Raw genomic sequence first — 25,585 nt, 5'->3', positions numbered from 1 at the left:
GGAAAGAGCCTGGAGCTTTTTATAGCGTTTCAGAACTAGGAGGGTTGCTGTGAACACGTGCAGTTCAGCACCAGGGACACTCCGATTCTGCAAGGTGCAGGGCTCTGATACTTCTTCCAAGGGATCTCAGCACCTCACACCAAAACAAATCCCTCTAAAGGACTTCAAGGATTCTACTGGTTTTGTAGGGGTTTTAAAGTTTGCTTTGGTTTTACAGTGTATAGGAGTTATAAACTTATAGGAAAACATATATACCTAGTTTTATGTTACTAAAATTAAGATAAAAATTCATTCAAGTCAACACTGTGGCTTTGGGTTTTTTTTTTTTTCTTAAAAGGGGTCCACATATTACTTTATTTTTTTCATTTTTTAATTTTTTGGCCACACCACACAGCCTGCAGGACGCCAGTTCCAGACCAGGGACTGAACGCGGGTCCCCGCAGTGAAAGCACCAAGTCCGAACCACTGGACCGCCAGGGAATTCCCCAGAACAGGTCCACGTTACTTTAAAAACCTCTACCATAACAGTCAGAGACTCCAACTTAAAAGGACTGGTTTTTTTAATGCTTAAAATGAGTGGTCGAAAAGCCCCGTATAAGGAATGAGGTGTTCCCGGGAGCTGTCTCCCTAGCCACATAGGGATCTTGATAGTTCCATGATAATAGGCTTAGGCTCTGGGACACTCTTAGGAGCCTTAGGGAAGAGAACTGGAGAAGAGCATCTGCAGAGGTAAGTCATTCCCTTTTGTTCCTCCCCCGGTGTGAGTTGTCTGGAGGCCCACAGAAAAGCAAAGGTGGGATCGTTCAGCTGTCCTAAGTGTCTGGAGATCTGGCCACTTGCTTTTGGCTTTGTCATCACTAGTTGTGTAACTAAACGTAGACAAGTCATTTAACCTTGCTGTTAATGGGCTGAATTGTGTCCGCCTCCAAAATTCATAGGTCGAAGTCCTAAGTCCTAGCAGCTCACAATGTGACTGTATCTGGAGACAGAGCCTTCCTTTAAAGAGGTGATGGAGGTAAAATGAGGTAGGTCATGCAGGTAGGCCGAACCCAAAATGTCTGGTGCCCTTACACACACAAAGGGAAGACCATGTGAGGACACAGAGAGAAGACGGCCACCTACAAGCCAAGCAGACAGAACTCAGAAGAAGCTAACCTTGCCAACACCTTGATCTCAGACTTTCAGCCTCCAGAACCGTGAGAAGATAAATTTCTATTGTTTAAGCTGCCCACTCTGTGGTGCTTTATTATTGGCAGTCCTAATAGACTAATACACTTGGCTGAGTCTCTTTAGAAGAGTAACGGTGCTATCTCAGACAACCTCTCCCATGCCACGTAGTGGCCCACGTTAGATAAGGTATGTCAGAGTATTATACAGATACAGCACTCTATGGATCTCAACCTGATAATATCCTTTAATTCCATTCAAGCTTTGAAAACTTGATTTCGCTTTGGCCTTGTTGAGACTCTAACCAGAGAACCCAGATAAGCCACACTGTGCCTGGACCAACCCTAGAACCTATCAGATAAATAAAGATGTTGTTTTAAGCTGCCAAATTTGCAGTGATTTGTTACAGCAGCCATAGGAAACTAACACATTAACAACACAGTAAAAGATAAACACTATCACTTCACAGGTGGTCATTTTACAACAAAGCAATAGGACACACAGACAGAAACTGAGATCATGTGACAAAAAGGATAAATCGTATCTTGTCAAGGCAAGAATCCATATGACATAGAATGTTTATGTTATCTTTAAATTTGTTACCAGAATAAAAACACAAAAATTTTAAATTTCCATAGAGAACTTTCAGATCTCCAAGTTATACTTATACCATCTAATACATTTTCACACCATTTGGTAATTACTGACCTAAAAGATCTACTGATAAGCTTCAAAGAGACCTGAACTAACAAAATGGTGTGTAAAAAATCTGTAAGTTGGGTATCCATCTATTTTCTAAAGGCCTATTACTTCACTAGATTCGCAGAGATATTACGGTTAAGAAGCATTGCTTTGTAGCATTTTTTGCTTTCAGTTCTACCCACCTTGCTGTCTGCCCTGCTACAGGGGATAAGGTCACTGTTGGATCAGCTGGGGTGGGCTGCCCCTGGTTTTCAGTCACCTTTCCTAAGATGCCCCTTCATTAATACAGACATGACCCACGTTTTTAGGAATCAGAAAATGGTGTTAAATAGTATCACTTTCAGGGTTCCACAACCTACCTCTAGCAGCATCTTCACGTCCCAAGCATCCTTTTCTTCACTTGGGTAACTTTTTGCCATATTGAAATGCCTTTCACCAGGTCTTACCTCTTGTGGAGACTTGAGAATGCGAATCTATACTTAAAGAGATAAAATACTTAGAACACTTCAGAAAAAAGTCACAAGACTGAAATAATACTGCATTGTTTCAGCTATTCAAAAAAAGACCATCTACCATTCTTTAAAAAAAAAAAGTTTTAGAGTCAAAATTCCATAAAATTCTTCAGCTCTAATATCTAATGTTTAATTTAAAAACAAACTGAGAAGCAAATGGTATGGAAAACACATATGTCAAAGAATGACTTATACATTTATAAATGTACTCCTAAAATTTTATTTCCTCTGTATTTAGTTGGAAAAAATGAAAACCTAGGTTCCATGAGCCTAAAATAATTTATTCCAACTACAGTCATTGATTCAGATATACAGAACAATAAGATGTGCAGCACCGCACACCACAGGAATAAGAGTACAAAAAATAAGGGCTTTTCCTTACACATACAGTACAAATTCATATTAATCCTAATTTTTTAAAAAAGGAACAAAGGTTTCTCTCCAAAGGAGACGAAACATATAGGTTGGAAAATCTGGCAAAGGAACAGAGCCATGCTCAGCTCATTGTGTCCGGTATCTCTTCCAGATCTGCCTGCCTACAGAGGGCATACTGGTGGGGTCTGCTCTGCCACCACGTGGTAAGCTCACTGGGGCGGCTCTGCAGCTCTGGCGGTGGGTGATCAAGATCAATTCTGCGATGAACCAGGTGAGGGCCCACTGTGACAGCATATCTAAACCACAGCCTCCAACCCACCTATCATCTTTAAAGAAACGGGTTTTTTAATCTCCTATCACACCTAATTTTTTCAATTGTTTCCAAATTTTAAAGCAAAAAGGAGCTTTATTTATTGGTCTTCTAAAACTCAAACATGATGCAGCTATTTTAAACAAGTGCGACACCTTTATTGTACCACAATGGAATAATCACCAACATATTCATGAAATGAAAAAGCAAGGTGCAAAAGAGTACAACATACCACGAATATGTCAAATACACACATATACAAACACATGCTATGCATGATAAAATATCTCTGGAAAGATATGGATGAAACTAGTGACACGGATGTCTCTGGGGAAAGGAACTGGTTTGACAATGGGTAGAGGTTGAGGAGACTTACTTTTCACTGGCTTTTGTACCGTGTATATATTACCTATTCAAATAATAACTTAAAAAAGAAAATGCAAAACAGTAAAAGAATGGAAAAGGGGAAAATAATTCTCTTAGTTTTCTACAAGTACTATAAAAGTTTAGCATTTATAAGTATGATTTCAAATGCTTTTTTCTTTTTATTTTCTAAATTCTAACCTACAGAACCTATAAGAATATGTCTAGTTTAGTACAAAGAGCCTGGAAAAAATAGAGACAATAATTTCCTTAATTTACATGTCAAAATGTCTGTCCAAAGCAATACCCAATTTCAGAAGTCTTGTTAATCAGTCTTATCAATTTGGAACAATTTTTACTATGTGATATAATTAGGATGACATTAATACATCATTGCTGGACATACTCTATTGACAGATAAGAACTCAGGAGATTTTTCGGAAAAGAGATCTAATGGTTCTGTATGTATAAACGCCTTGCAAATGTACACAGTATTTTTAAGTAAATTTTCTAAGCATTCAACAATACGTGCTAGAATTCTAACTAAAGACATTAAGCATAATCATAGAAAACTAAAGCAAGGCAGGGGATAAAAAGGCTATGAATTCAGAAAAAAGAGAGATCATAGCAGCATAAGGCGGCTTTCTGCCTAAAATAAGCCTAAGAAAAGAATATTTCATAATCTATAAATAATATCAAAACACTGTTAAGTTTATCAGATAAAAATCACTGGCATTTCAGAATATTTATTTATGAGTAAAGTAGAAGATAAGTTTCTGGGTTGTGAAAACAAGTGACAAATATTTACAACACATAACTCAGGTGAGTATTATAACCCACATCCATTGATAAATACCTGCTCTATCTGTATTCCATAACCTTTAAAACCTGCATTGTCCCATGAAGTGTTCCGATAGATGTCATCAACTCTGTCAATTAGCTCTATCTGTGTGTATAAAAGAGCGAGAGAAAGACATTATGTATATCTTTACCACTCTTTGCAATGTAATATAAGTTCTGCAGGGGTTAAAAGAAAAAAAAGATCAGTTCAGATAAAATACCATTGTAAAAGTTTCACCAATTACAAAAACTAGCATTAAGATGTTATGCTTTTGGCCGCTGAGCCTGCTCGTCCGGAGCCTGTGCTCCGCAAGGGGAGAGGCCACAACAGTGAGAGGCCCGTGTAACGCAAAAAAAAAAAAAAAAAAAAAAAAAAAGATGTTATGCTTTATGTTGACAGCGCTAATAAAGAAATTATTCCTAGCCTCAAACTTAAAATGTTGCTACCAGAATAGAGCAGTGGTACAGTTCATCCCAAATTTCAGGTAATCAACTGCACAGGGAACCAAAATATCAAGTAACAAGTTTTTTTAAAACTGCCATTCCAGTCAACTACAGAAATGAAAGTTAAAAGTCAATCCATTTACCTAAAATATTCCTAAAAATAAGTACTCTGTTCATTCTATCTCTTGCCATGTACCTCAGAAAAACATCTTCTTCAGAGAGAGGTAAGGAACAGTGACAGATACTGCTAACCCTACACCAGACCCTCCCTGGGCAAAGTTCAGCACAGAGGACCATGTAGAAACAGAGAGAGAGGAATGAGGTCTCACCACACCTCCTTTCTCCTGTCCTCTGATTTGGGGAGGAGGATGGTGGGTAGAGCTACTGAGGGAGGAGCCACAGTACAATAGCCAAGGACAATTCAAACTATTGAATATATAGGAAGAGAATACTCATTACCAATATGCTCCTCAAAGAGAAGATTTTATTGTTCAAAAACTAGGTAAATGAGGTTTGTTCCGGCAGCTGTGAAGCACATTATACATCTAAGAAATTGCTCTTTGCTTATAGTAACTGTAAACCAAGAAATGCAATTTTTAACACCAGACCTCTCATTATATTCATATTCTTGGTGTAATGAACAAAGAAGCAAACTAAGAGCCCCTAATACAAAACCCATACTAAGAAAGCATCTTTTCAAGAAGGACTCTCTTATTTAGGAACAAGAACTATAGTGACTTCACACACTACTCCTACTACCCTCATAATAAATTCACTTGACATGGAAGGGAAGGGAAAGAAGGGTGAGGAAGGGCACAAAAAAACACAGAATGAGAATAGCAAGGCAAGGAGAAAGACGTCTTTGCTGCACCGGGCTCTGCACTACGAATGAATAGCTGCATTCTTTTATTCCCTCAACATCATTTCTGTCAGTGCCAAGTTATCACGAGGAATGAGGTCATACTGACAAAAAAATGTCAATGAAATATGATTCCCTTGACTTTTAAAATTATAATAGTAAATGCTTAAAAATCCAGCATCAATACTTCTGTAATCCTGCCTTCAAATCTTTGCCCTATAGTTATGACCACAAAAGTCCCATCTATTTCATCCAGTTATAGTCCAACAATTAGCTATTTTATACCAGTACAACATAAACCAAATTGACCAACTCCTCTGATATATACATATAAGCAAAAATAATACACACAAGTTCATACAAATATCAATACTTTTTTCCCCCACCCTGGAGCATACATCCATACGTGTCACCAACAGGACCACTGCCATTACAGCAGAGATGTTTTCAGAGTTCACTTCTATAAAGAAGGAAGGCCTACGTTATGAACTTTCCCTAAACATAATATGCATAAAAATTCTGATGTGCAGAAAATCTTAGTTGAAAGGCAAAATGGGGTTTCAAAAATTTGCAACTAGAATCTCTATACAATAATGTAAGAACCTCAGGTGACAACCCTCAAGTATTCTAGGAAATGACAGAGCATCTGAAACAGATCTCATTTCACTACGTTCAAATTATAGCAGTCTTCTCTTAAATGGAATTTGCCTACCTACGTGAGCTTTTTTGTCCACTACCTCATCCAGTATCAAACACTTACCAAGTAGTTTGTAGTTGTACTCTCTTCCCCTCTGCCCATGTATCTGTAAAAGCGATGATCTGCTACCACCAATAATTTACAGGTGTTCTTCAGGGGATTAGGGTCAGCTCTTCTCTTCACCCGATGAACAAGCTCTAATATGAATTTGGATGCACTATTAAATCAAAATTCATCAAAACAAGGAGTTTTTTATAGTAACATTTTAAACCTACCGTATTTTTGAAACAAATATTATTTGAGCTCAGTATCCTTAACGGTATCTTGAACAGGAAAACAATTTGAAGAAAGACAAAAAGTGAAAAGTAATATGAGGTTTTCAAATTGTAGAATTCAAAACCAAGGAAAAGTGCAAAAGTACTTAACAGAATCAAACAATCACCTATCTACTGCTGGGCTATGAAGGTGTCATTTTCTTCTAGAAGAAGTCTACAAATTAACAAAAGTAACAGTAAAAATATCCAGATAATAAAACATTAAAAAATTAGTGGGGGGCTTCCCTGGTGGCGCAGTGGTTGAGAGTCCGCCTGCCGATGCAGGAGACACGGGTTCGTGCCCGGGTCCGGGAAGATCCCACATGCCGCGGAGCCGCTGGGCCCATGAGCCGTGGCCGCTGGGCCTGCGCATCCGGAGCCTGTGCTCCACAACGGGAGAGGCCACAACAGTGAGAGGCCCGCGTACCACACACACACAAAAAATTAGTGGGGATTCCCTGGCGGTCCAGTGGTTAGGACTCCGCACTTTCACTGCTGAGGGTGCAGGTTCAATCCCTGGTCAGGGAACTGAGATCCCACAAGCCATGCAGGGCAGCCAAAAAAAAAAAAAAAATTGAAAAATTATTTTGTGTCAACAGGTCATTTTTTCTTATCAAATAATCACACTGTTTAAGAATTTAGTTATATACTAAAATGCTAGTAATATTTTTCTAAAGTTTTCAAAAATGAGGACAGAATATTTCTCCAAGATGGGTAGATGGTCTTTAAATGACTCTAAATTCATCTGTCCCAAGACTGATAATTTTCTTCTTTCTAAACAGGACAGACCTCTCTTGCTACCAACTAATTTCTTATAAACTTATCTGAAGATTGTTTTTACACAGTACTATTCTCTCATTTCTAAATACGTACAAATGAAAATATTTTCCCTCAGATTATTCAATTTCCCCTTTCCCCAATCTTTTTTAAAGTCCCATCTTTATTGCCATCATTATTTTCTAGTGTTTTCAATTCTTACAGAAAAAAACATCAAGAAATTTCTGAACAAAACTATTTTCAAGCCAAATACTATAGTTACTTGATAATCATGTTCTTTTTTTATCAATTAACAACCACCCCTACTGAAGACAACTGTTATGCTTGCTTCTTATTTGAAATATATTTTTTTTAGTCTTACCATCAGGTGGCTCTCTGCCTACCAGCCCTTTTGGAAGCAACTCTTCATTATCCGCCTTTATATAACCACACACTTTTGGAGACTGCAAACGTGAAACGTTCTTGATATCTTCAGATTTATAAACTAACACTCTTTTGTCTTTAGTGTCATTAATTAGTCTCCAAAGTGGCTAAAATAGAAAACAAATATAACTGAGATGGAAAATATAAAAATTCCTAAATATTCAAGTCTTACAACATCCTTTCCCTATTTTTAGATAACATTCATTTCCAGGTTAAGTAAACTGACTAGTCAAAACAAAGTTCTTCTCTGTAAGGACAATAGTCTCATCAGAACCAGATAGCTCATACAGAAAAGATTCTATGTACGTATATGTGTGTGTGCGTATGTATCTCCATATCCGTCACAGAAATGAAAATCAAAACCTCAAGGAGACCACTTCATACCCACTAGGATGGCTGTAATCAAAAAGACATATAACAAGTATTGGCAAGGATGTGGAGAAACCCTCATCTACTGCTGGTGAGAATGGAATATGGAATATAAAATGCAGTAAATGTAAAATGGTGAGAATGTAAAGGGCAGCCACTATGGAAAACAGTCTGGCAGTTCCTCAAAAGGTTAAAAACAGAGTTACCATATGACCCAACAATTCCATTCCTAGTATATTATATACCCAATATCAATGAAAATATATGCTCACATAAAAACCTGTTCAAAAATGTTCATAGCAGCATTATTCATAACATAAGTAGAAATAACACTAATATCCAACTGATGAATGAATAAGCAAAATGTGGTATATCCAAACAATGGAATATTATTTGGCAATAAAAAGAAATGGTGTACTTGACACATGCTATAACATGAATGAACACTGAAAACATTCAAAATGAAAGTAGTCAGACACAAAAGACCACATGTTGTGTGACTGCATTTTTATGGAAATGACCAAGCAAATCTAAAGAAACAAAAAAGACAAATCTAAAGAGACAGAGAGTAGATTAGTGGTTTCCTAGAGCTGGGAGGGTTGGGGCGAGGGGGAAGTGGGCTTCTAAGTAATAAACCACTTTTTCAATTTAAAAATTATTAATCTCATGCAAAAGTACTTCAATAAACCTGATGAGTTTACTTTTAAGTGAACATCTCACAGGGAAATGTTAATTATGGTCATTTTTGTACTTAGTGAAACCAAGAGATACGGATGGAAACAGAATTCCTAACTGTCCCAAAGGGTATTTGGAAAAGCGAGGAATCTGAGCAAAAGGAACTTGGATCCTAAATGCACCCATTTTGGATTAAGAATTAATAGATGATCCTAAGGAAATAAGCAAACCTGTGCACTGTGGCAGAAACAACGCTGTGCATTCCCCACACGGTTTTATCTTTCTGAGCACAAGAGATTATCTTCCCCAGCCTCCTTTGTAGGCAGGTCAGAGACAAGAGTTTCTGGAACGTGGGTGGAAGTGATGTAGGCCACTTGCAAGCCTGGCCATAAAAATCCCCTGTGGGATCCTCCAGTTGTTTCCCTTCTGTGGCACCTCAGAGAATATGTGTCCATGTTCCAGAGTATTCTCATTTTCCTAGAGACGCAGAAACACTTCAACCCACAGATCTGTAGCAAACGTTTTGTTTTCTGGACTAGTATCTGACATACAGCCATGTGTCACACAAATGTGGCCAGTTTGCTCTTGGTTTCTACTGCTAGGATTTCAATGGAAGAATGGCCAGAGCCTGAGTTTCCTACAGTTTCCTCTTTTAACTTCTCAAGACTATGAACTATCACCTTTTATAGATCTGGCATTTCCAGAGCATCTAGGAAAGAAGATTTCACCTTCATCTTTGAGAAGGATTATTAGAGAAAGAGTAAAGAAAAAATGAGGGAGTTTCCTCTTCCCATTATCCATCTCACATGTGACTTTCAATTATTGTACTTAAAAATACAGAGTGCATCCTATGACAGCATCTTAGATATATAATATATATATATATATATTTTACTCATCTATTTTTCTGGTTTTAAAAAAAATTTAAATACAAGGAGAAGAGAAGTTCAGTATAAAGACCCTTTTCTTCTTAAAACAACTGCATAATGGCTTTCTAAACATCAGAGATATATGCTCCTGATAAAAATATTCACATGTAGACTTACCTCTATATTATATTCTGCCCCATCTGTGTTGATTCTTATTGTAATATCATCATCTCCTATGTGGGCTAGAACCCTAGAGTCAGGCTCACCTTAAGAGAAAAAAAAAAGTCATTATTAAAAAATATTTAAATCAAAAAATAAACTATGCACTATCAATAAAAATCAAGCAAGCCCTTCTAAAGAGTGGAATGTGCCCAGGCACTGTGGAGATGTAAAAAACACAGGCCCAGAAAGCAGCTGGGTTTTCTCACTCTTAAGGAGGAGCCACAGCTCTAGTCATTTGAAATCGGCCTCTTTCCCTGAAGTCTCTTATGAGAATTATCTAGCATGTTATAGAACAAAACAAACAAAGTGTAGATTTTCTTCTGGAATAACTTTTACCTACTTTGGGGTAAGAAAGAGGAGGCAGAAAGCATGATTCAGAATATACAGGTCTTGAACTGTACTACTTGGGTATTTTAGTGCCATTTCTTTCATATTGCAGAAAATTTTCCAGAAGTAAACTGCAATTGCTTGTTTAATATATTTTCTTAAATAAATACATGACAGGATCACAGAGTCAATTATTTTATCTCCTATCTTCCTTGTTTACAATCTCATAAGGGAAGTCAACAATCTCATAAGGGAAGTTGACAATCCCTCCCTGAAGACAAAAGGTTAAATTCGTATGACTTAAGAGGAAATCTGTTGTAATCATGAAAATAGCCAGTTAGTATGACATGCTGGATAATACCCATTTCCTCCTGTTTTAATGTTTCTGCTTCCAGATTTACAAAGCTCAAATAAAACAAACAATAGCACTTCTTTGACACCCCTTTTTCCTCCCCTCAAAAAAGAATATACAATCTAGTTCAATCTGGACACCTAACCCCCAAGCACAAAGGCAAACAAATGAGCACCTACTAACCAACCACATGTCCATTGAAGAAGTCCTGCCATCTGACGGGGTACTCGCTTTCATCTTTCCCATCTACCACCACAACTTTGAAATTCTGGGAAAAGCGTTCAGTACTTGATGTCAGGTATAATTTAAAATGCCTAAAGAAAGAATGCATCTGAACTTTAAGCACATAAAACAGAGGCCTAATTTTCATTTAATTAAACTTACTTAAGAAAAAAGTTGACACTTGAGTTTACATTAACAAAGTACTATGCAAGTTATAACTACTGTTTTACTTAGTTATAAGGTACTTAGAGTGTTGTTATCTCCAGTAAAGACAAAACAGACTAGTTTCTTTAGTTGTAAGAACTTGGCAGACCAAAAGGAACGAAAAGTGGGGGGAAAAAAGATTCAAAGAGCTTATATATTCATCTTTTCTGGAGACTCGGAAAAATAAAGAAACACAACTGGATAGTTTAACCTGGAGTTCTGCTTATCTTAAAAATTTAGGGAAGACTGATATTACTGGATACCTTTTATTGAACACCTACTCAGTGCTAGCTGCTCTGTATGCTGTCTCCACCTCACACAGTAAAAACTGAGATTAATCAACATGCTCAAGGTTCCACAGCTGATAAACAGAGGAACTGAACACTGAACCTGGCTTTTACTTCAAACGCCTGCACTCCACACTGCCTCCAGCAATCAGCTGCTCTTACTGCTGCACAAAATTAATAAATATGCTACTTTCCATGTTTAAAAGCAGCCATGCTCCTTTTCTCCTTCTAAAGAGAACTTACCTTGAAAAAAGTAATCCACAATTACCATGAGGAAAATAAGTATCAGGTATCCAACAAAGATATCAAAATACACTCCAGTTCTTTAGTTGGTTTAAATTTTTTTTTTTTTTTTGTGGTACGCAGGCCTCTGACTGTTGTGGCTTCTCCCGTTGCGAAGCACAGGCTCCGGACGCACAGGCTCAGCGGCCATGGCTCACGGGCCCAGCCGCTCCGTGGCATGTGGGATCTTCCCGGACCGGGGCACGAACCCGTGTCCCCTGCATTGGCAGGCAGACTCTCAACCACTGCGCCACCAGGGAAGCCCTAAATACTCTCTTGTACAAGTTTCATTCCTAACATAAAAACTGGACATGGTGAGCAAGAATTTTCAATGATCATTTACAAAATTCTTTCAATGTACCCAAGAACACCAAAGATAAAGGTATGGTTTTTATCTCAGCCACAGGAACTAATTTTGTCAGCTACGGTGTTGAAAATATAAAATGTTACAGGTTTGGTAAATCGAAACTGCCAGGAAGAATCCAGAGTGGGACTATCTCCATGGCAACACTTTTTTTTTTTTTTAACTTTTTGAGCATAACAAGGTAACTTCAGTTTGTTTGTGGTTTCTTTTAATGGTCATTGGGAAGGAGACACAATAGAACATAATCTCAGAAAACCTTGGAACATTTTCTCCTGCTACCTTAAAACGTACCTTCCCACACACAGTTATGATTTTTTTCCCCTGTCAGTTATGCTGAGAACTTTGAAAAGAAAAGCATCCCTCCTGGGAATTCCCAGTGGTTAGGACTCTGTGCTTTCACTGCCAAGGGCGCGGGTTCGATCCCTGGTTGGGGAACCAAGATCCTGCGAGCCGGGTGGCACGGCCAAAAACAAACACAAAAAAAACAAAAAAAACAGAACAACAACAACAACCAAAAAGAGCATCCCTCTTATAAATGCCTTATTAGTTAGTTTTAGACTCTCTAGGAGTCTCAATACTATTTTTGCTTAATGTTCTTTCCAGGAAAATCACTAGAATTGCACTCTTCATTTTCTACATTAATCTTCTATGTCGTAAAGAAAAGGACCAAGTGTTGGTAAAATTCCTGTTTTTTGAGTTTCCAATCTTCACCTTTGAGCTATGAAACCTCCAACAGGATATGTCAGTCAGAACTTATAGTTTACTTTATCCTTCCCAAATTATGTGAAATTGTGTACTTACAGACTTCCTTTAGCAATTTATCTTTCTGACTTTTAAGGATTTACAGTGACTACAAACTGGTGTTAATCAGTCTGAATTAACATTATTTTCGTATCTTTTTGGGGGGTATATACTGTAAAATGATCACCACAATAAGTCTAGTTAACATCCATCACCTCACATAGTTACAGTTTTTTTCTCGTGATGAGAACTTTTAAGATCTACTCTTTTAAGGTCTAACTTTCAAATATGTAGTACAGTATTATTAACTATAGTCACCATGCTATACATCATTACATCCTCATAACATGTATTTTGTAACTGGAAGTCTGTGCCTTGTATCTTTTTTTTTTAATAGTGCTTTATTTATTTTTGGCTGCGCCGGGTCTTAGTTGCAGCACGCAGGCTCAGTAGTTGCGGCGCACAGGCTCAGTTGCTCCGCAGCATGTGGGATCTTAGTTCTCCGACCAGGGGTCAAACCTGCGTCCCCTGAAATGGAAGGCGGATTCTGAACCACTGGACCACCAGGTAAGTCCCCATCATATCTATTTTTAATGGTCCATTTAGCTGGGTATATCTCTCTCTCCTTCCTTCCTCCCTCTTTCTTTGTGGCTACATTGGGTCTATGTTGCTGCATGCAGGCTTTCTCTAGTTGTGGCGAGCTGGGGCTACTCTTCGTTGCAGGGCACAGGCTTCTCATTGCTGTGGCTTCTCTTGTTGCAGAGCATGGGCTCTAGGCGCACATGGGCTTCAGTAGTTGCGGCTCGCGGGCTCTAGAGCGCAGGCTCAGCAGTTGTGGTGCTCGGGCTTAATTGCTCTGCGGCATGTGGGATCTTCCCAGACCAGGGCTCGAACCCATGTCCCTTGCACTGGCAGACGGATTCTTAACCACTGTGCCACCAGGCAAGTCCCCACTTTCATTTCTTTATCAGTTCTAGCCCTCTCCAAATATTTTGAGATACTTCACTTTTTGTTTGCTTGTTTGTTTTGTAACAACAGAATTTCATTTCTCATGGTTCTGGAGGCTGGGAAGGCCAGGATCAGGGTGCTGGCAGATTCAGTGTCTGGTGAGAACCCACTTCCTGGTTCAGAGACAGCTACCTTCTCGCTGTGTCCTCACATGGCAGAAGGGATGAAGGAGTTCTCTGGGGCCTCTTTTATTTCATGTTTTATTTTATTTTATTTTTTGGCCACATGGCATATGGGATCTTAGCTCCCTGACTGGGGATGAAACCCACACCCCCTGCAGTAGAAGTGTGGAATCTTAACCACTGGACCACCAGGCAAGTCCCTGGGGCCTCTTTTATAAAGGCACTAATCTCATTCATGAGGGTTCCACCACCTCCTAACACCATTGCATTGAGGGTTAAGATTTCAACATGCATTTGTGGGGACACACACAGTCTACAGCAGTCATTTTCACAGTGTACCACCAGGTCAAAGGGGCATAAACACCCTCCAGTTTCTGTTTCTCCTGAGGCCTGGGAATTCATCTCTTCCTAGGTTCCTGTGTATATTTCTTTCCTTTTTTTATTGAAGTACAGTTTATTTACAATATTGTGTTAGTTTCAGGTACACAGCAAAGTGATTCAGTTATATATCAATATATATATGTATACATCTATATTTTTCCCTATTCTTTTCCATTATAGTTTATTATAAGATACTGAATATAGTTCCCTGTGATACACATAAATCTTTTATTTTATATACAGTAGTGTGCATTCTGTAAATCCCATAATCCCAATTTATCCACCTCCTTCCCCTTTGGTAACCATAAGTTTGTTTTCTACGTCTGTGAGTCTCTTTCTGTTTTGCAAGTGAGTTCATTTGTACTAATTTTTAGATTCCACATATAAGTGATATATAATAGGTATAACTTTTTCCAAAAAAATTATAACATTATCAAAATAGTATTAAAACAATATTTGTATTATTTTTTTCAAATTAACAAACTGTAATTGATTTCCCAAAGATACATTTTTTTTTCATATACACCCATCATACACTATAACCCAAAAAAGCAGTGTACATGAAATAAGAGAAAATAAATTAAAAATCCTTACCAAAGCATAGGTAAGGAGGCTCTAGGCTGGAGCACAGCTGAGTTTCCAGCAATATAAGGAGGCTCAAAAGTTTCTTTTAAGAATGCCTGCTAGCAAGGGCTCCAGCCAGGTGGTTGGTTGGTCTGTAAGTCAGTCTTGAGTACTTGGAACAGTTCTGTGGTTTTGGTTTTTGTTTTTCTTAGCATTTAGAATAGCCATCATTGTCCTGCAATAGGCAGAGCTATTATGTCCAGGAAAAATGAGGGAGGGAACCACAGAGGCAGCGTGAGATCCAAATACAGCATTCAAAGGTAATTGGTCCAGTGGTGCCTAGGGAAGGAGGAAGGGGATGGCACTCCCAGGTTAGCCATCTTCCTTCAGGGGTGTGTACTAGCCGTTTTCTTCATGGATCTGCACCAAGGACTTGTAGGACTGCTGTGCTCTTGTCAGGCTGTATTGAGATTTGCTGGCTCCAAACTGCACTCGTGCTTTTCCCTTCACCAGTGTGGCACTGATCTGCATGATCACTGACTCTATTCACTGCTCCAGCCCTGCTTGGTGAGAAGTTCCATGCAGATGGCACCTCCGCCCAGAACATACCCCCAGGAGAGGACTGGAGACACAACCCTGACAAATGGCGCCTCAAAGGGAAAGTTATCTTTAAAAGAAAAGTTAAGTAGAATGAAGTCAGCTCCTTTTTTCTCTTTGAGGATCTGGAGATCGTTGTGCAAAGCGCTGTCCTGGTCAACTTTGAGGAGTCTGACATTCCAATCATACAGACTGTCATTCACGAGTTCGACTGCATAGCTTCCACCTCTGAAACTCTGTGATGGGTATATATCCCTGAGCTCCTTCATCAGCCTGTCAGTAGCCTGCACCGAGCCAGACACCACACCATTTAAGTAATCTTGCCTCAGGTTCTTTTTAATTTTCTCTAATATGGCCAAGTCTTCTTTTCCGATGCCGTCATCTTCAGACTTCTTGCCCTCAGCTGGCTCTTCTTCTTTCATTTCATAGTAATCAGCAGCCAAGTTAGGGTCATCGGACTCCACTGACCAGATGGGGGCAACAGCAGGGTACGACTCCATGATGTTGCAGTGGATGCAGATGGGATCCCCAGGCACTGACCCCCGTGGGGGGAGATGCGGTCCAGGCGCAGCCCCCTCACCCCGGCCCCTTGGGCCCCAGCCAGCAGGAACTCGCAGCTCAGCTCGTCCAGGCAGGCGCTGGCAAGGCAGAAGCGCTCGTGGCCGCAATGAAAGGTGGACTCGGGGAGGGCACCCGCCCTGGACCCACCCCCTGGGCCGCCCCCCGGTGCCACTCCCTGCCCCACCAGCTGCTGCCCCTGTGGCTGCCCCTGCGGCTGCGGCTGCGGCTGCGGCTGCGGCTGCCCCTGCGGCTGCTGCATCCTCCACTCCGCTCCGCTCCAGGGCCGGCGAGCTCGGAGCCTCCGGCCTCCGCCGCCACCGCCCTCATTACTTTAATAGTAATACTATTTCTTGATTTATAAAAAATAGGGAATGTAACTTCTGGGTAAATTTCAAACTTTTTTTGTCCCATAAGATTACTCTTTTAACTCATCATACAATGTCTCAGTGTTTCCATGCTTTTTCAACCACTAATAATCACATCAAAATTTAATGTTATGATCTTAAATTATTTTGCTTTCCTCTACCATCTAAAAACAGAACATCTCATTTACCATCAGCATCAAATAATGAGTGGCTTCATATAGGCAGTTCAGCCCTCTACAATTTGATCATTTCAAGTATCCCATTTTTTTTTTTCTTTTAAGCTTCAATAACACAGTATAACAGAAAAGAAAGGGTATGGGCTTTGGATTCTGACATACCTGACTCAAATCCCACCTCCACCACCGACTTGCTGTTTGATCTCGGCCTTAACTTCTGAACCTAATTTACCTTCATCTATAAGTGGAAGTAATACCAACTACTAACTGAAGGGTTTTGAGGGTTAAATGAAATAAACTACTTTAAAGTACCCGGTACAAAGTTCTCATATATTGTTAGATACATTTCCTGTTAAACATTTAAGATGAAAATTTAAATTATAAATTTCTCTGCTTCCTTACACAGAGGGAAGATAAGGAGATGTTGTTTAACATTTCCTTAATGAATCAATGGCATCTATGAAACACGAAAGAGAAGTATGTTAGGCTATGGCAGTGTTTGACCCTAGAGTAAGGATTCTACAGGCTACCTCAAGTCTAACTTCAAAAGAAACCCAGAAAACTAAACTTTGAGTTCTTATCATTTTAAAGTCTTCTCCCATCCTCCTTTGCTCCTACTCATTTCTTGCTGCTACGTCTCCACTCCTTCGTCAAACTCTTCATCAGCATAGCAGAAATAACACAAGTTTTGGAAGTCAGACTTGTGTTCAAATCCTTTAACTTCCACTTTCTAGCTGAGTGACTTTGGGCAACTTACCTAACCTCTCTGAGCCTCAGTTTTTCTTTGCCTTCAAAAAGGGAGTAACAAAGACTTCTATGCAAAGTATGGTGAGAATTAGAGATAATATATGTAAAGTGCCTACTGAAGTAAATACCTGATAAACTATAGCTATTATTAATATCACCACTCTGCTCAAATTTGCTATAGGTGAAGCTAGATAACCTATACTGCAATATTTTGACATAAAATCCAACAAAAAGAAATCATTCAAAAATCATCTTCCCTGGTGGTGCAGTGGTTGAGAGTCCGCCTGCCGATGCAGGGGACATGGGTTCGTGCCATGGAGCGGCTGGGCCCATGAGCCACGGCCGCTGAGCCTGCGCATCCGGAGCCTGTGCTCCGCAATGGTAAAGGCCACAACAGTGAGAGGCCCGCGTACCGCAAAAAACAAAAACAAAAACAAAAATAATCTAAGGATGATGGCAATCACTAGGAAAAATAAAAAGATACAGTAAAAATATTTGCATAAAATATCAGTAACACATGTGATGATGGATTCATTTCCTTAATACCAAGCACTACTACAATTCAGTAACCCAAAGGATAAACCCAATAGAAAAATGGTAAATGGATACGAAAAGGCAGACAGAAAAATAACTTATAAACACATGAAAAGATGATCAATTTTACACAAAATTAAAATCAAAACATTTGTGAGATACCATCCCCTTTCAGAGCAAGAAAAGTCAAAGGTCGATAAAACCTAGTATTGGCAAAAGGATAACAAGAAAGAGGTAAACTCACACACTGTTGCCAGAAGAATAAATTGGTCTAATGTCTTTAGGAGGAAACATGTCAACATCAATAAACATTTATAATATGTATACCCTTGATCCAGTACAGTAATTCACCTTTTAGGAATGTATCCTATAAAAATACCTAGATAGGGTATATGTATAAAGATATTCACTGGAGCACTGTTTGTTACAGGAAAAAAAATCACTTTGATTAAACAGTCAGTATCCATCTGTACGGTACTAGTCAAAAAACTGTCATAATTTTACACAATAGGAACATTTATGCAGCTGTTAAAAATGAGGTAAGTCTATGTTATCTATATCACCTCCATATATATAGATATATATGCAAAAAATATGCATTAAAATCCTTTGGAAGTTTATACAGGAAACTTGCTGGGTCTGGGAAGTAAAAACTTCTCATACCCTCTATAGTTTTGTTTTGTTTTTTGCCATGCCACACAGCATGCAGGATCTTAGTTCCCTGACCAGGGATCAAACCTGTGCCTCCTGCAGTGGAAGCGTGGAGTCTTAACCACTGGACCACCAGGGAAGTCCCTCTGTAGTTTGTTTTTTAAATCAGGTGCATATATTACTTTTATATATGTGTTGGAGAAGGCCTACCCTATGTATAAAGAAAAAGCCCATTTATATGCTCCCAATGTTTGTTATTTGATATTAGTAAAGCTCCCTAAAAAGACTTTAGAAAGAGGCCTGTTATTATCTAACACATTTACACCTGCAAAACATGAGATATTAAAATTAATGCCCAAATAGACCACATCTATCAGTTTGTGCTATGACATAAGAGCAATTCAATGTGGAAAGAGACCCAGCTCACCACTAGGCTGTGGAGTCCTAAACAAATCCTTTATCTCTAAACCTCAGTGTCTTCATATATAAAGTTAAGACAGTACTTAGTATAAGGTGGACAATTCTAAAGTAGCACAAAAGTATTATAATCATTCAATTAATTAAAATTCTTTGTTAGAATTCCAAAAAATAAATAAATATACCATCATTAATTCGTTTGGAATACACATTTACTTTTTAAAAAACAGTCATATGAATTTTAGAATAAGCAATACACTATTATAAGAATCATGACAGACTATAATTATATTACAAATCTTTAAAATGTAACTTTCTAAGATTTAATTAGACACTCCAATTTTTCTGCTTTTACCAAACCAAGTTCCTCATTGCCCCAACATTATTCTATGAATAATTCAAATTACCTTTTCAAGGCTGAAAAAGTTAGTAGTGTTTCTAAGTGTGTTGAAGCCTGTAGATCCCTTTTTCTTACAGAGTGCTGCTGTATATTGGATAAAGAGAGGATATCGTAGTCTGAGAGCAAAGAATCAAGCTTTTCTGAAATAAAGGTAAAAAGGTTATTAACACCTAAACCTACTAATCAATTGTAATATCATTAAAATGAGAGTCAGACAACAAACTCTTCCTGATGTAATGCCCCAGCACGACCTACAAAATACTCCTACCAAACACACATATACACACACACACACACACACACACACACACACCAGTTTTTAAGACAAAAAGGGACTAGAGGTTGCCAAATTAAATAACAACTTTAGGAAGTAATCAGCCACACCCAAAATGTTCCATTCCTGCAAAACAAATGACCCAATTTCTCCAGGAAACAAATGGCATGAGAAAGAAGGGAGGGGTGGAGACAGAAGGGACTTAAGAATACAGCAAGCAAGCCAGTGTGTGAGCCGTTTTGGATCCTAGGCCAAGCAAATCAGTTGTGGAAAGATATCTGTGACAATCAGGGAAATGTGAACATGAGTCCATGTTCATATCAGATACTAATAATTTTGATATCTCAGAGAATATCACAGTATGCAGTGAACTAACTTCTAAATTCAAGGCATTTTTAAGATCAAGCCTGTCAACTTGACCTGCCCACTGCCCACTTGGGCTACATCAATTCCTTATCAGTTGATGTACAGTAACAAAGAGCAACAAATGTATTAATGGCCTGAGGAAACCAAACTGGGAAAGTAAATCTTTTACAGAAAATCTTTTATAGAAAAACCACATATTCCAAATTAGAGAGCAAAGAAGTGGTAATATCCCTATCATTGTTGCCCTCAACAGACACAGCAGAATATCAATCCACCGGACAGCAGGAAGTATAAGTGGTTACGACCAAACCAATCCCTAGGAAAAGAAAAACATTAATTATTTTACCAGGCTGACTTGGAACCCAGGAAAAGCAAAGATGGACTGCCCCAAAGACAGAACAAGCACAAATAAGTTTCTATTTGGTATAGAGCAAGAGTAAACACTATAGAGTATATGCTACCCCCGTAAGTCACTTTTTATCAACAGCAACTCAGCTGTCTCTCCCACAATCAGGAGGATTTTTGGAAGACAATTTTGGTGACTTAAGTCTCTGTAAAAACTGTCTAAAAATATTTGAGCTGATGCTTTCCTTTTCTCTCAACAAATATCACTGGAGAAGCAATGGTATTCAAAATCATTCCACTGGACTTAGAATGCCCTCAAAATATAGCAGCAGGAGCTTAAAATACACGTGTGTTGCTACTGCAGTTAAATATGCTCACAAAACCATTTTTAAAAGAAAGAATCCACCCAATACTTTTCTCCGTCCTCTTCCCCTGAATATCCTCAATTGGCTCTTTCATCCATTCATTCACTGCTGTGTGCCAGGCCCTGGTCTAAGTACTGAGATACAGCACTCAACACAGCCAAGTCCTTGCCTAAAGCAGCACTCATTTTAGTGGGAGAGACGGACAATGCAAAAGAAAATCCACGTCAGTGCCATGGTGTGAAAACAGGACAGCAGAGAGGCAGTGGGAAAGGCCAATTTATACAGAGTGGTCAAAGAAGGAAAAATGCCCCACTGTCACACAATACTCAAGCAAATGTGAAGAGACACACTACTATATGGTTAAAGCAATTTAATCAAAGTCCACTCAAGGCTCTAACTCAAGATAAGATTAAAGTGGTAGCAAATTTCACACTTGCTGAGTACCACCCATTTTCTGTTAACAAAAATTTCCTTTTAATTTTAATCCAGAGGAAAGCTGTTTCAGAAGGCATCAATCTCTTTTATACCGATGGATGTTTACTGGTGATTTGGCCTTGCTAATTAGAGGGCTTCGAGGCACCAATGAAAAACCTTCAAGAAGCTTATCATTTATTCAACAATTTTTGAGTGTTTTGTTTCCCACAAGACACCATACTAGGTGTTCTATGTTATCTACACAAACACCTTGGGGTATTTTCCCCATTTTACAAATGAAGAAACAAACTCGGAGAGAATAATATCACAAAGCTAACGAAGCACAGTACTAGGATTTGAACTGGGGCCTGTCTGGCTGAAAACCCCAAGCTTTATTGATTTCAACTTTTGAAACTTCTTAAAAATAGCCTACCTCTTCCTGGACCTTCTACTTCTTGGCCTCCTACTTTTTGACATGTCAATCAAACATGACCATGCCTCCCTCTGAATTCTGAAGCTTTTTGTTTACACCTTTTTTTCTGGCATTTTTTAGTTGTATTTGTCTTATCTCACAAATAGACTGTAAAATGGCCAAAAATGAGCTGTTTTAAAATCACAGTATTCTTACCTCACAACACCTGGCACAGAACCTTGCACAAAACAGCACTCGTTTGCTCAAATTCTCAATGCTGATACAATCCTTTAGCTCTTCGACTTCCCTGATACAGGCTGGTACACAGACTCATTCAAGATCATAATCACTCCCACTGACTGAGAAACTTAACCTCAATTCTATAGTTTCACTGTCAACAATAGAGGCCAGCTGTTCTCAAAGAGTGCTCGCTACAAGCAGTCACCGCCTGGGAACTTGTTTCCCATCCCAGTCCCCCTCAATGGGAAATTCCAGGTGCAGGGCCCAGCCATCTGTGTTTAACATGCCTTCCAGGTGATGTTGATGCACACTACTCCAGTTTGAGAACCACTGAACTAGGCTAAACTAAGGAAATAAAGTGAAGAAAAAGACCTTTAAGCACAAAGATGTTCACTGTTCAGCCTTGTATTAGTTTTAAGAAAACTGGAAACGCAGTAAATTAATACCTGGCAAATAGAGAAGTTATAGCATTTCCAAATGACCAAAAAAACAAAAAAAAATGCAATCATTTAAAATGCTGTTAACAACAGGTTTTAAGAACATGAGGAAACACTTATAATATTAAATAAACAAAGGTAGATTTTAAAAACTCTTCATATTGCATGACCTTAACTATGTATACAAATAGGGCTAGAAAAAAAATAAGAGCAAGATAGTAACATCTTTGGTTATCTTTAGGTACTTTTCTATAATAAGCACTTTTTAAATGCAGCTTGCTAAAGCACTTTAAAATACTTGTTTCAATTGTAATTTACCCCTTTTAAGAACGAGAGGTCTCAAACTGGACGTCCGGGAGCCATTACAAACAGCGTGGTCAATGCACTCTCTTTGTCCAACACCCTGAGCTCCTGCTCTTGCAGGTAACCTCTCAGATGCTTGGTATTTCACTGCACTTCCAAAATTCCAACCATCGGTAATCCAATTTTCTATAGCTTTTTCAACAGAATTTATATTTCCCCCCTATCCATATCCAAAAATCTTAAGTATAAACCACTTAACTTCTTACAGTAGAGTTTATGACAGTTTATACTAGACAATGCTACAAAAACTACCTTCCTTATCAGCTCAGTATATGGTCATATTCTCCTGTTTAGAAACGCCACAGTGGCTGCCCAGCATGCTCTACAATGAGAACACTTTCCTTGCTTCCTACAAGTTGCTCCAGCGATCACCCTAAACAACTGAGCTTTTCTCATTTCGGCTGCTACAAACACATATTAGAAAACAGACACTATTCAAAAGGTCAGGCTAGAGTACTGTATTATTTAGGATCCCCTCCCCAAAGCTCTCTGCTCTTCTCTGCCACGTGTTAGTTTCCCTCACTGGGCCTCCTCTGTCTAGTCCTCCTTAGGGACCCTACCCTTACTCACTGCTTTTTTAATCTCTTCCACCCCCACTCCCATCCCTCCTTTCTTGCAAACACATTCTGCACATATTTTCCCCTTTCCACCAGACCCCACCTATTCATTTATTCAACAAAAAGTTATTGAAAACCTCCTACCTTCCAAGCACTAGGGATATTAATGGAGAGAAGGAGAGATACATTTCCAATATTGCGACTTTGGGGGAAAGAGCATCACACAAAAAATCATTATAAAGTATGTCACAAACCAAGGGAGAGGAAATGGAAAGAATTTATAGAACACAGCAGGAGCATGACCCCTGTCTGGCAAGCCAAGGATGCTTTTCCCAGGGAAACAGCACTGAAGTTAAGACCGAAAGGATGAGGAAGCAGCCAAGAGAACGAAAAGAAAGGACAGGGTTCTAAGTAGACGGCATACCTGTGCTGAGGTCCACAAGAAATATAGAACACAATACACTAAAAGAATTGAAAGCAAGTCAGTGAGGCTGGAGTGCAGAACGGCACCGCGGACATGAAGAGGTGTGAGGCTGCAGAGGCAGGCGGAGGTCTGGTCATGGAGGGTCATGGAACTAAATTAAGGATTTTTGACTTTGGATAAGGGCAACAGCTATAAATTAGAAATTTCATCGTGACTGTGAAACCAAATGCCCCTAAAACCAAGTTCCCCTGCCAAGTTTGTGATTAGCCTCTCTCTCCATCTGAAACTTTATTCTCTTTCTTGATCTGCCTCTGTTGCCCTCAGGATTGAAGAGTATCAAAGAAAAGGCGGGACTGAAACCAAGCAGGACCCTTCAGGGCCCTCCTAGATAAAAAAGACTTTTCTTTTTATTTTTTAAATAAATTTATTTATTTATTTATTTTGGCTGCGTTGGGTCCTTGTTGCTGCGCACGGGCTTTCTCTAGTTGCAGCAAGCGGGGGCTACTCTTCATTGCGGTGCGCGGGCTTCTCATTGCTGTGGCTTCTCTTGTTGCAGAGCACGAGCTCTAGGCGCACAGGTTTCAGTAGTTGTGGCTCACGGGCTCAGTAGTTGTGGCTCGTGGGTTCTAGAGCACAGGCTGAGTAGTTGTGGCGCACGGGCTTAGCTGCTCTGCAGCATGTGGGATCTTCCCGGACCAGGGCTAGAACCCGTGTCCCCGGCATTAGAAGGCAGATTCTTAACCACTGGTCCATCAGGGAAGTCCCTACAAAAGCCCTTCTGTCCCCTGTTTCTGGTTTGTAGAAAAGGCTTTAGTCTCTTACACCTTCCCCAAGTTCCAAAGAGCAGATTCAAGCAATTACTAATTTGAGAAGTGATGGAAGGCTGAAACAAAGGGAAACTGGTCAAGAAACAATAGAGAGTCCTAGTTCCTCCTCCAGGGATATACAGAACAATGTGACACAAATCTTTGAGTTGTTCTGCAGGAACTAAGACAGCCCCCTCCTCCCAAGTGGAGGATAGTGACTACAAGCTGACCACAAGCACCCAGAGCACAGACCACAAGCACAGAACCCAGAGTGGTTGGAACCAGAAAGTTGATGATTAAGACTCATGAAAAACCACCCTGTTACTTCACCACCAACCAATCAGAAGAAAGTCATGCTCCCTGCAACCCTCACCCCAAACGTTGCCTTTAAAAACCATGTCCAGCCAGGAAGATGGATCTGAGACAAGCCTACATCTCCCATCTTCTCCATCTGTGCCCTCCCAATCAATAAACCTTTTTCTGCTCCAAACTCGGACATTTCCATCTGTTGGGCCTCACTGTGCGTCAGGCACATGAGCTTGGGTTCAACAACAACTGCAGTGTGCAGAACGGGCTAGAGGAGGACAAAACTGGAGTCTGGGAAATCAGCTAGTAAGCTGCTGAGCAATCCAGATGGGGATCACTAAAAGACCCCCAGGTTTCTGGCTTGGATACCTGGGTAGACAGTGGCACCACATTCACTGAGATTTAAAAAAATACACAACTAAGAGGAGGTTTGGGGGAGGGATGTGTTGAAGAGAAAAACCATAAGCCCACTTTTGCTAAAGCCCACGATACCAAACCTAGGTTTAATATCTAACTGTAGTTTCGACCTTCACCAGAAAAGTAATCTTAACCAACAAGTTTGGAATTGTCTACTAATGAGGTAATCTGTCATAGGGGCCCCCTCCATCCCCCAGAGGAAGAAGAGGTTATCCATATGATAAAATCCTTGCCAGTTCCCTTCCCCCAAAAAAGATGATGTCCTACCCTAAAAACAATCCTTTTCTTTTCTTTCACTAACAGATCCCTTGCCCCACCCTTACTCCTATAAAAACCTTCCATTTGGTACAAACCCTCAGAGGGCCCTTCTAGTCGCTAGAAGGGATGCTGCCCCAATTCATAAATCACCTAATAAAGCCAATTAGATCTTCAGATTTACTCGGTTGAATTTTGTTTTTTTAGCAGGTTGATATAAGGGGACAAGTGGATGCTGAAAGATTCTGAAGTTCTACACTGTATCTTGTTCCTTTATATACAGTTTGCAATTATTCATTTACATAGAACTTTTTTGCATTAAGTCATCATATGTTTGCAGTTATGTCACTGATAAATCACGTAATGATTTTAAGCAGGGAAAGA

General features: G+C 39.4%; 1 protein-coding gene and 1 pseudogene across 2 annotated transcripts in view; both read right to left on the bottom strand.

The window, feature by feature from the left end:
* ADAM17 (ADAM metallopeptidase domain 17) overlaps window positions 1–25,585 on the bottom strand; it is a 52,208-nt gene that overhangs the window by 21,247 nt on the left and 5,376 nt on the right. For both annotated transcript variants that reach the window (XM_007456932.1, XM_007456933.1), the window contains exons 2-8: window positions 19,228–19,360; window positions 10,781–10,911; window positions 9,874–9,962; window positions 7,722–7,890; window positions 6,333–6,466; window positions 4,286–4,375; window positions 2,229–2,342 (exon numbers count right to left, since the gene is read on the bottom strand). In XM_007456932.1, coding sequence (XP_007456994.1) covers window positions 2,229–2,342; window positions 4,286–4,375; window positions 6,333–6,466; window positions 7,722–7,890; window positions 9,874–9,962; window positions 10,781–10,911; window positions 19,228–19,360 — 860 coding nt within the window. The remainder of the gene's footprint in view (window positions 1–2,228; window positions 2,343–4,285; window positions 4,376–6,332; window positions 6,467–7,721; window positions 7,891–9,873; window positions 9,963–10,780; window positions 10,912–19,227; window positions 19,361–25,585) is intronic.
* LOC103086549 (ubiquitin-conjugating enzyme E2 Q1 pseudogene) lies at window positions 15,145–15,797 on the bottom strand (annotated as a pseudogene).

Source organism: Lipotes vexillifer, unplaced genomic scaffold, assembly GCF_000442215.2.
Source record: "Lipotes vexillifer unplaced genomic scaffold, Lipotes_vexillifer_v1.1 scaffold390, whole genome shotgun sequence".
NCBI lineage: Eukaryota > Metazoa > Chordata > Mammalia > Artiodactyla > Lipotidae > Lipotes > Lipotes vexillifer.
This window is presented reverse-complemented; position numbering and strand designations above follow the sequence as displayed.